At 41.3% G+C, this 12,053-nt stretch overlaps 1 protein-coding gene across 5 annotated transcripts in view; it reads right to left on the reverse strand.

Moving 5' to 3' along the window:
- The window catches only part of HECW2 (HECT, C2 and WW domain containing E3 ubiquitin protein ligase 2), a 468,609-nt gene that overhangs the window by 152,315 nt on the left and 304,241 nt on the right, over positions 1-12,053 (reverse strand). For all 5 annotated transcript variants that reach the window (XM_081581446.1, XM_081581447.1, XM_081581444.1 and 2 more), the window contains one exon: positions 7,029-7,136. In XM_081581446.1, the coding sequence (XP_081437572.1) occupies positions 7,029-7,136 (108 nt within the window). The remainder of the gene's footprint in view (positions 1-7,028; positions 7,137-12,053) is intronic.

Genomic DNA, 12,053 nt, shown 5'->3' on the forward strand with positions numbered 1-12,053 from the left:
ACCTCTGTGCTCGTTATTATTTACCCCTCACATCAAGAGGCAGAAATTCCTGTCCCCATAGCACAGATCAGGTAACTCAAATCAGGGCTCTGCAACAGCCTAGAGATGTGGGATGGGGAGGGAGGCTGTAGAGAGGTTCAAGAGGGAGGAGGCATAGGTATACCTATGGCTCACTCACGCTGATGTTTGGCAGAAATCAACACAATACTGCAAAGCAATTATCATTCAATTAAAAATAAACTAACTTTTTAAAACAGTGTTGAGGTTTGCTAATGGTCAAACAGAAAATGACAGAGTCAGGATTCAAACCCCATCTGTTCCATTCCAAAGCCTTCACTCTTATCCTCTACAATAAAGACAGACAGCACCTGTCAACGGAAATGGAAAGGAGCAGACTAAGAAGTATGAAGGAAAGCTGTAGGTGACTCTGCAGTGAGAAAGTCTGGAAACCTGATTTATTTCAATTTTCTAGGACTTCCCCGGTGGTCCAGTAGTTAAGATTGTGTACTCCCAATGCAGGGGGTCTGGGTTCTATCTCTGGTCAGGGAACAAGATCCTACATGCTACGACTAAGACCTGGCACATTTCAGTTCAGCCATTCAGTCATGTCCAACTCTTTGAGACCCCATGGACTGCAGCACGCCAGGCTTCCCTGTCCATCACCAACTCCCAGAGCTTATTCAAACTCATGTCTATTTAGTCAGTGATGCCATCCAACCATCTCTATGTTGTCCCCTTCTCCTCCTGCCTTCAACCTTTCCCAGCATCAGGGTCTTTTCAAATGAGTCAGTTCTTCACATCAGGTGGCCAAAGTATTCGAGTTTCAGCTTCAGCATCAGCCCTTCCAATGAATATTCAGGAATGATTTCCTTTAGGATGGACTGGTTAGATCTCCTTGCAGTCCAAAGACTCTCAAGAGTCTTCTCCAACACCACAGGTCAAAACTATCAATTCTTTGGCACTCAGCTTTCTTTATGGTCCAACTCTCACATCCATACATGACTACTGGAAAAAGGCTAGATTTGACTGGATGGATCTTTGTTGGCAAAGAAATGATTCTGCTTTTTAATATGCTCTCTAGGTTGGTCATAGCTTTTCTTCCAAGGAGGAAGTATATTTTAATTTCATGGCTGCAGTCACAATCTACAGTGATTTTGGAGCCCCCAAAAATGAGACCTCTCACTGTTTCCATTGTTTCACAATCTATTTGTCATGAAGTGATGGGACCAGATGCCATGATCTTAGTTTTCTGAATGTTGAGTTTTAAACCAGTTTTTTCACTCTCCTCTTTCACCTCCATCAAGAGGCTCTTTAGTTCTTCTTCACTTTCTATCATAAGAGTGGTGTCATCTGCATATGTGAGGTTACTGATATTTCTCCCGGCAATCTTGATGCCAACTTGTGCTTCATCTAGCCTGGCATTTCACATGATGTACTCTGCATATAAGTTAATTAAGCAGGGTAACAATATACAGCCTTGACGTACTCCTTTCACAATTTGGGACCAGTCTGTTGTTCCATGTCTGGTTCTAACTGTTGCTTCTTGACCTGCATACAGATTTCTCAGGAGGCAGGTCTGGTATTCCCATCTCTTTCAGAATTTTCCACAGTTTGTTTGATCCACACAGTCAAAGGCTTGGCATAGTCAGTAAAGCAGAAGTAGATATTTTTCTGTAACTCTCTTGTTTTTTCTATGATCCAACAGATGTTGGCAATTTGATCTCTAGTTTCTCTGCCTTTTTGAAATCCAGCTTGAACATCTGGAAGTTCTCGGTTCATGTACTGTTGAAGCCTCACTTGGTGAATTTTGAGCATTATTTTGCTAGCGTGTGAGATGAGTGCAATTGTGTAGTAGTTTGAACATTCTTTGGCCTTGCATTTCTTTGGGATTGGAATGAAAACTGACCTTTTCCAGTCCTACGGCCACTGCTGAGTTTTCCAAATTTGCTGGCATATTGAGTGCAGCATCATCGTATTTAACAGCATCATCATCCTTTACGATTTGAAATAGCTCAACTGGAATTTCATCACCTCCACCAGCCACTCAAAAAAAAAAATGTTTTCCCCAAGTGAGTTCAGTGCAGTCACTAGACAAGGATCAGACTGAGGAACCACCAGTAAATATACACCTATATCTTCACAGATATGTGTGTGTGTGTGTGTGTATATATATATATATATATATATATATATATATAAGATATAACTACAGATATATATATATATTAGATATAACTACAGATATATACATATATATGTGCATGCATATATATGTATTTATATATTACATAATTTCAACTTGATAACAAGACTACAAATGCCAATTACTGTTTTTGGAAAGTAAGTACAGTTACCATGAAGCCAACGTATGTCAAGGAGTAAAACCAAGAGTCAATGAAATTTTCTGTAGACAGAGCATGTGAGTCATTGAAGTTTAACTGTGAGATGTCTTTTTCCCAAGGTTTCATTTAATAGAAGTAACAGTGCTGAAGGGTGGAGCCCAGAGGAGAGTCCTAGCCTACCAGAGTGGGATTCCTCTCTCAGCTGAGTCCCCTGGATTATTAAAAAGGGGCTGCTCAATGTGATTCCCCAAGGAAGTTAATCTTGCACTGACTTCCCTAACTGCACCAAATGTCCTCATACAGAGTATTTGGTTTGCTTATTTTAAGAAAAAGATACAATAATTAAAGAAAAATCCTATTTTAGGTCTATATAGTAATATTATATATAAAAATCTAATATTATATTTCCCATCAGTTAAAAAACACTAAATCTCAAAAAAAAAAGGTTTATCATGGGGTAAAATACAGAATCTTTCCATTATGTACGTTAATCACAATGCAGTAATTCAGAATGCAGTTGGCATTATCAAGCGAAAGCTTTTAACCATGCCCAGCACTATGTTAGACAGTGCGAAGGAACCAGAGAAAGGAGTCTGGTCTAGCAGGTGTTTTATGGTGCAGCTGTTAAGATAACAAAATCCAGAAGACAAGCACTGAAAAGGCAGAGTACCAGGGTACAAGGGTGGAGATTGTGGAGAAGATTTGTGAGGGCATGGTGGAGTCAAAAGGCCTCATAGAACAAACAGAATCAAACCTTCAGCTGAGAAAAACGAAGTGAGAGAGAGGAGCGAGGAGCAGCTAAAGCAGGAAACCAGGGATGAGCATGCTGACTGGAGTGCCAGCAAGATGACCTGGGCAGGAATTCCCTGGGAACCTAAATGACTTGACCGAGCACTAACACTGGGTTTTGATGATTACAGAAACAGTAAGAACTGTGTTCTGTTCAGTTCAGTCACTCAGTTGTGTCCAAATCTTTACAACCCCATGGACTGCAGCATGCCAGGCTTCCCTGTACATTGCCAACTCCCGGAGCTTGCTCAAACTCATGACCATAGAGTCAGTGATGCCATCCAACCACCTCATCCTCTGTCATTCCCTTCTCCTCCTGCCCTCAATCTTTCCCAGCATCAGGGTCTTTTCTAAGAAGTCAGCTGTTCACACCAGATGGCCAAAATATAGGAGCTTCAGTTTCAGCATCAGTGCTTGCAATGAACATTCAGGACTGATTTCCTTTAGGACTGACTGGTTTGATCTTGCAGTCCAAGGGACTCTCGAGAGTCTTCTCCAACACCACAGTTCAGCAAATCACTCTCCCATTGTTTTCTCCAAGAATGATAGCATGTATTCTGCAAGAACAAAGCTAAGTCATACACACAAGGCCTGTCAAAGTGAAACAAGCTCAGCAAAAGGTGGGAATTCTGTTGGCATGAGCTCATTAGTATCACATTCTACATGCTGGGAAACAGCAGCATGTGAATCTAGCTGCAGCAGTGCCTCACAGATCCAATCAATAACCAGTGAGTGAGCAGCTTGTTCTTCAATAAAGAGAAGTGCATTTTTACAAGATATCTTCCCCCTGCCTCTCAAGTTAGAACACCACCTCCTCTTTTGTAAAGTTGTAACAGTCAGCTAGGTAAGAGAGCTCCAGAAAAACATCTAATTCTGCTTTATTAACTATGCCAAAGCCTTTGACTGTGTGGCTCACAACAAACAGTGGAAAACTCTGAAAGAGATGGGAATACCAGACCACCTGACCTGCCTCCTGAGAAATCTGTATATAGGTCAAGAAGCAACAGTTAGAACCAGACATGGAACAACAGACTGGTTCCAAATCAGAAAAGGAGTATGTCAAGGCTGTATACTGTCACCCTCCTTATTTAACTTATATGCAGAGTATATCATGAGAAATGCTGGGCTGGATGAAGCACAAGTTGGAATCAAGATTGCCAGGAGAAATATCAATAACCTCAGATATGCAGATGACACCACTCTTACGGTAGAAAGGGAAGAACTAAAGAGCCTCTTGATGAAAGTGAAAGAGGAAAGTGAAAAAGTTGGCTTAAAACTCAACATTCAGAAAACTAAGATCATGGCATCTGGTCCCATCACTTCATAGCAAATAGATTGTGAAACAATGGAAACAGGACAGACCTCATTTTTGGGGGCTCCAAAATCACTGCAGATGGTGACTGCCACCATGAAATTGAAAGACACTTGCTCCTTGGAAGAAAATCTATGACCAACCTAGTCAGCATATTAAAAAGCAGAGACATTTCTTTGCCAACAAAGGTCTGTCTAGTCAAAGCTATGGTTTTTCCAGTGGTCATGTATGGATGTGATAGTTGGACTATAAAGAAAGGTAAGCACTGAAGAATAGATGCTTTTGAACTGTGGTGTTGGAGAAGACTCTTGAGAGTCCCTTGGACTGCAAGGAGATCCAACCAGTCCATCCTAAAGGAGATCAGTTCTGGGTGTTCACTGGAAGGTCTGATGTTGAAGCTGAAACTCCAATACTTTGGGCACCTCATGTGAAGGGTTGACTCATTGGAAAAGACCCTAATGCTGGGTAGAATTGGGGGCGGGAGGAGAAGGGGACGACAGAGGATGAGATGGTTGGATGGCATCACCGACTCGATGGACATGGGTTTGGGTAGACTCCGGGAGTTGGTGATGGACAGAGAGGCCTGGCGTGCTGCAATTCATGGGGTCGCAAAGAATCGGACACGACTGAGCGACTGAACTGAACTGAATATTCCATTGTGTATATGTACCACAGCTTCCTTATCCATTCGTCTGCTGATGGACATCTAGGTTGCTTCCATGTCTTGGCTATTGTAAACAGTGCTGCGATGAACACTGGGGTACACGCGTCTCTTTCAATTCTGGTTTCCTCGGTGTGTATGCCCAGCAGTGGGATTGCTGGGTCATATGGCAGTTTTATTCCCAGTTTTTCAAGGAATTTCCACACTGTTCTCCATAGTGGCTGTACTAGTTTGCATTCCCACCAACAGTGTAAGAGGGTTCCCTTTTCTCCACACCCTCTCCAGCATTTATTGCTTGTAGACTTTTGGATAGCAGCCATTCTGACTGGTGTGAAATGGTACCTATACTAATGCATATATATGGAATTTGAAAGATGGTAATGATAACCCTATATGTGAGACAGAATAAGAGACACAGATGCATAGAACAGACTTATGGACTCTGAGGGAGAAGGTAAGGGTGGGACATTCTGAAAGAATAGCATTGAAACATATATATTACCATATGTGAAACAGAACACCATTCCAGGTTCGATGCATGAGACAAATGCTCAGGGCTGGGGCAATGGGATGATCCAGAGGGATGGGATGGGGAGGGAGGTGGGAGGGGGGTTCAGGATGGGGAACACATGTAAACCCATGGCTGATTCATGTCAATGTAATGCAAAAACTACTACAATATTGTAAAGTAATTAGCCCCCAACTAAAATAAATTTATTAAAAAAAAAAAAAGATATTCTTACAACAGGTTTCCATTTAATCAAACTGGGATCCAAATAGTCCATCCTGAAGGAAATCAGTCCTGAATATTCATGAGAAGGACTGATGCTGAAACTGAAAATCCAATACTTTGGCCACCCGATGAGAAGAACTGACTCATTGGAAAAGACCCTTATGCTGGGAAAGATTGAAGGCAGGAGGAGAAGGGGACAACAGAGGATGGGATGGTTGGATGGCATCACTGACTCTATGGACATGAGTTTGAGTAAGCTCTGGGAGTTGGTAATGGACAGGGAAGCCTAACATGCTGCAGTCCATAGGGTCGCAAAGAGTCAGATATGACTGAGCAACTTAACTGAACTGAGCTACCATTCTTAAGTATCAGTATCTCTGGTACCAGTATATTCTCTCTCTTTCTTATAGTAAATTACTTGCATACAGAAAAATTAATTCTTACTATGGAGTTAAACAGCTCAGAAACATTTTAAAGAGCTCAGTTTTTTCAATATTGCAAAAAAATAAATTCTGTAAATGTAGAAGTTAACCTGGACAGACCAGTAAATCATTTATATGTATACGTGTATGTGTGTATATATATAAAACTATATAGAAGTACTGTACATTGGCATGTGTGTTTATAAATAAATATAACATCAAATCAACTGGGTAATGGTTATTTGCAGCCAATCTCTGATCCCTAGTAAATGATCTCTATTATAAGGTGCCCCAGATTATCTCATCTACTCTTGGAAAGACCAAGACCCAAAAGCAAAACTTATTCTTCTGCTGGGAAAAATAATAGTGAAGTATCCTAGAGGCAAATACAATTCTTAAATTAACTGAAATCTTGAATTACTCTTTCTGCCCTTTGAAATTAATATAGTATTAATTATAAATGAAGAACAAGGGTATATAAAATATGTAACATATTAAAATAACCACAGAATTTATATACCATACATTCATCAGATATATGTTATACACACATACCTAGAGACATTACATACGCTTTTTTCAAACCATAGTAACATTCTCTAATGAATATTTCCCGAAAGAATATCTTTTACAGTTTGGGGTGATATGGCATACATTTATAAATAAGAATCAAAAACTTTTATAATAAAATTCATAAAAGACTTCATAGATTTTTGCATTATATCTGAAATGTTCAAAAATAAACTTATGTTTACACTTAGGTACTTACGTTCCATGAAATAGGGCCCAGGCTCAATTCTCCATACAATTTGTCCTTTTTGTGTTCCAGTCACACCCCTGTTTTTAGAATCCCAGAAGTTGGCTGGAGAATTCTCATCTGGAAAAATGAAATAAACACTTTCTAAGCTTATAATAATAACCTCTTTGTCTTTCCTTAGCTCAAAGACATAGTATGAGTTCTAAAATAAATGGAAAAAATAAAGAGGGAAATATTAATGAACGCTATTGTTAATGATGGTTGGTTATTTAAGATGGCAGAGTAGAAGGACACGAGCTCATCTTCTCCTGCAAGAACTCCAAAATTACAACTCGCTGCTGAACAATTGTCCACAGGAGAACATTGGATCCCACCAAAAAAATATACCCCACATCCAAGGACAAAGGAGAAGCCCATGCAAAATGGTAGAAGGGGCAAAATTGCATTTAGAATCAAGCCCCATACCTGACAGAAACGCTCAGAGAGTGAAAACTAAACTCTTGTGCACACCAGGAGACTCCACAGAGACTGAGCCAGACCTGACTTTGAGGGTTTGAGTATCTCCTGTGGAGCTACAGGTCAGCAGTGCATTATAGGGGACTGGAATGCAAAAGTAGGAAATCAAGAGATACCTGGAGTAACAGGCAAATCTGGCCTTGGAGTACAGAACGAAGCAGTACAAAGGCTAACGGAGTTTTGCCAAGAGAAAGCACTGGTCTTAACAAACACCCTCTTCCAACAACACAAGAGAAGACTCTACACATGGGCATCACCAGACGGTCAATACCAAAATCAGATTGATTATACTCTTTGCAGCCAAAGATGGAGAAACTCGATATAGTCGGCAAAAACAAGACCGGGAGCTTACTATGGCTCAGATCATGAACTCCATATTGCCAAATTCAGACTTAAATTGATGAAAGTAGGGAAAACCACTAGACCATTCAGGTATGAACTAAATCAAAGCCCTTATGATTATACAGTGGAAGTGACAAATAGATTTAAGGGACTAGATCTGATAGACAGAGTGCCTGATGAACTATGGATGGAGGTTCGTGACACTGTACAGGAGACAGGGATCAAGACAATCCCCATGGAAAAGAAATGCAAAAATCAAAATGGCTGTCTGAGGAGGCCTTACAAATTAGCTGTGAAAAGACGAGAAGCAAAAAGCAAAGAAGAAAAGGAAAGATATTCCCATTTGAATGCAAAGTTCCAAAGAATAGCAAGGAGAGATAAGAAAGCCTTCCTCAGTGATCAATGCAAAGAAATAGAGGAAAACAATAGAATGGGAAATACTAGAGATCTCTTCAAGAAAATTAGAGATACCAGGGAAACGTTCCATGTAAAGATGGGTATAATAAAGGACAGAAATGGTATGGACCAAACAGAAGCGGAAGATATTAAAAAGAGGTGGCAAGAATACACAGAAGAACTATACAAAAAAGATCTTCATGACCCAGATAATCATGATGGTGATCACTGACCTACAGCCAGACATCCTGGAATGTGCAGTCAAGTGGGCTGTAGGAACCATCACTGCGAACAAAGCTAGTGGAAGTGATGAAATTCCAGTTGAGCTATTTCAAATCCTAAAAGATGATGCTGTGAAAGTGTTGCACTCAATATGCCAGCAAACTGGGAAAACTCAGCAGTGGCCACAGGACTGGAAAAGGTCAGTTTTTATTCCAATCCCAAAGAAAGGCAAGGCCAAAGAATGCCCAAACTACTGCACAATTGCACTCATCTCAGACGCTAGTAAAGTAATGCTCAAAATCCTTCAAGCCAGGTTTCAACAGTACGTGATCCTTGAACTTCCAGATAGTCAAGCTGGATTTAGAAAAAGTAGAGGAACCAGAGATCAAATTGGCAACATCCATTGGATCATCAAAAAAGCAAGAGAGTTCCAGAAAAGCATCTACTTCTCCTTTATTGACTACGCCAAAACCTTTGACTGTGTGGATCACAACACACTGTGGAAAATTCTGAAAGAGATGGGAATACCAGACCACCTGACCTGCCTCCTGAGAAATCTGTATGCAGGTCAAGAAGCAACAGTTAGAACTGGACATGGAACAATAGACTGGTTCCAAATTAGGAAAGTAGTATGTCAAGGCTGTATATTGTCACCCTGCTTATTTAACTTATATGAAGAGTTCATCAGGCAAAATGCTGGGCTGGATGAAGCACAAGTTGGAATCAAGATTGCCAGGAGAAATATCAGTAACCTCAGATATGCAGATGACACCACCTTTATGGCAGAAAGTGAAGAAGAACTAAAGAGCTTCTTGATGAAAGTGAAAGAGGAGAGTGAAAAAACTGGTTTAAAACTCAACATTCAGAAAACTAAGATCATGGCATCCAGTTTCATCACTTCATGGCAAATAGATGGGGAAACAATGGAAACAGTGAGAGACTTTATTTTCTTGGGTTCCAAAATCACCGCAGATGGTGAGTGCAGCCATGAAATTAAAAGACGCTTGTTCCTTGGAAGAAAAGCTATGACCAACGTAGACAGCATATTAAAAAGCAGAGACATCACTTTGCCAACAAAGGTTCATCTAGTCAAAGCTATGGTTTTTCCAGTAGTCATGCATGGATGAGGATTGGACTCTAAAGAAAGCTGAGTACCAAAGAATTGATGCTTTTGAACTGTGGTGTTGGAGAAGACTTTTGAGAGTCCCTTGGGCTGCAAGGAGATCCAATCAGTCAATCCTAAAGGAAATCAGTCCTGAATATTCATTGGGAGGACTGATGGTAAAGCTGAAACTCCAATACTTTGGCCACCTGATGCGAAAAACTGACTCATTGGAAACACCCTAATGCTGGGCAAGATTTAAAGCAGGAGGAGAAGGGGATGACAAAGTATGAAAAGATGGTTGGCTGGCATCACCGACTCGATGGACATGAGTCTGAGTAAGCTCTGGGAGTTCGTGATGGCAGGGAAGCCTGGCATGCTGCAGTCCATGGGGTCACAAAGAGTTGGACACGACTGAGTGACTGAACTGAACTGATTGTTAATGACTTACTTAATGACTTGCATTTACAAGGGAGAACTAGGGAGGAGAGTGGGCAGGTGGAAAGTAAATGGCACGTCTGGGCTTAGCCAGGTTGGTCACTAAACTGCCAAAAGACAAAACTGCAAAAAACAAAGAGTATGATTGTTCATCAACCAGCAATGAGATGACACATAAAAAGAGAGTGGGTGAGCTCCTGTCTATAAAATCCTTTATAAAAAAAGAGATGACGAGCTAAGCTGATGGAATATAAGAGAATCAAGATGGAGTTAAAAGAGGGGATATTAAGCTAGGAAACTGAGTCAAGACACAGCACAGGTTTGCCATGGATAGTGTTTAGGAAATACCAAGCAAGTCATCAGGTTGGCTGAGATAATTGTTCACAATGGTCAGCAGTGGGTTACCTTGACACAACATAAGAGAAGGAAAGAGGAAGAAGGATAGAAAGGACGAATCCAAAGGATAGGCCTGAAAGCAGCATTGTCTCTAAGCTCTATGACCCCATGGCACTAAGAAAATGGTCATATTTGTAGGACACACTGGGGTACATGAAAGAGACATTGACAACATAAGCTGACAGTAGGGGTGCTCTGGCTGCCCCAGGCTCTGCCCCATCACGAAAGCAGAAGGGATTCATGTTCTTTAACTTGCTCACATCGCACTAGTTTGAAGCTCGGTCCTAAGGTCCTGGAATAGGAAATGAAACTAAGGATGTGACAAAGGGACCATTCTGAGTTTTACAGGCACACAAGTGTGTGTGCAGAGACTCTGGCTCTTAAAGTCAGATGCACCTCATTTTCATCCCCAAACCTCTTTCCTAGGAGGGAAGATTAGGCATACACTTTAACTGAGAGCTGGAATTAAGCAGACAGGGTGAAGTCAGTGATCCGCTAAAACGGGAAAGGTAGAGGACAGGTTCAAAGTCCTAAGGGAATAGTCCTGAGAATAAAAACCTCAATTCTTACGAGCATAAAAGAAAGTGGTCCAGGTGAGGGGTCAGATAATCCAGCTCTGAGGGATTTCTGTCTGTGGTTGCCCTTGAGGCCCACTGGTTTTACGACATTGAGAAGTCCAAGAGGTCTGGGAGCAGTGGTCCTTTCTGCTGTCTGCAATCAACATAGCATAAGTCAAAGATTCTTTATAGAGAAAGGCCAAGAAGCTGTGTCACCTCCTCTCAGAAAAACAACACAAGGCAATCCACTCCATTTCATCACAGAAATACAACCACACTGATATTTAGAAGGCACTAGAGTATCACCTAAAACTGGATCTGAAAGATGGCATGTGGCTCCTCGGGGCAGATGCTGCTCACTGCCTCTCCCTTGAGCCTCTTCCTTGTCAACTGAACCCCAATTCTGCCCAAGGTAACAATGTACCCAGTTAAAATAGTTACCCTTAAATGCAGCTAAGGGTGGCATGTGGCCAGTGCATGTGGGTTGAATTCTACTGGGTGGGACTTCTGGGGAGCTATTATTTTTAAGATTGATAAGAGGACACTCAATAATCTTTTTGCTCTCCCCCCCACCTCCTCTCTCCTTAGATGAGAGCCACAAGCTAAGGATGACAGAGAAAGAAGCTAGAAACATCCATGATGATCTTTTGAACCCTGAATGGCCCTCAGACTTCTTGCTACTGAGGCAAAAATAAATTCCTACTTATTTAAGCCCCTGTGGTTGGGTTTCTGTTACTTGTGGCCGAACACAATTCCTAAGAGACATAATTACCATTCTAAGAGTCATTCACTGATTTAGACCCATGAGGCCTGACTTGAACCAGAATCACTGAGACTGCATCACTTCTCCAGTTTAGACAACAAAGGTAGCTGCTTCTTCTCTAAAACATACTTTAATGGGCAAAGTTGTGTGCATAGGAACTGAAACTCTCATGTTCTCACAAACAGATGTATTGTATTAGCTGTTGGTCACATGGACAGCTACAGGAAGCTGGACCCTGCGGGGAACAGAACACAGGCACAGGGAGTAGAAGGTGTTCAGCTGTTCAAAATGCCAGACAGATATGC

This window comes from Giraffa tippelskirchi, chromosome 3 (assembly GCF_054371585.1).
Source record: "Giraffa tippelskirchi isolate mGirTip1 chromosome 3, T2T-mGirTip1v1.2.pri, whole genome shotgun sequence".
NCBI lineage: Eukaryota > Metazoa > Chordata > Mammalia > Artiodactyla > Giraffidae > Giraffa > Giraffa tippelskirchi.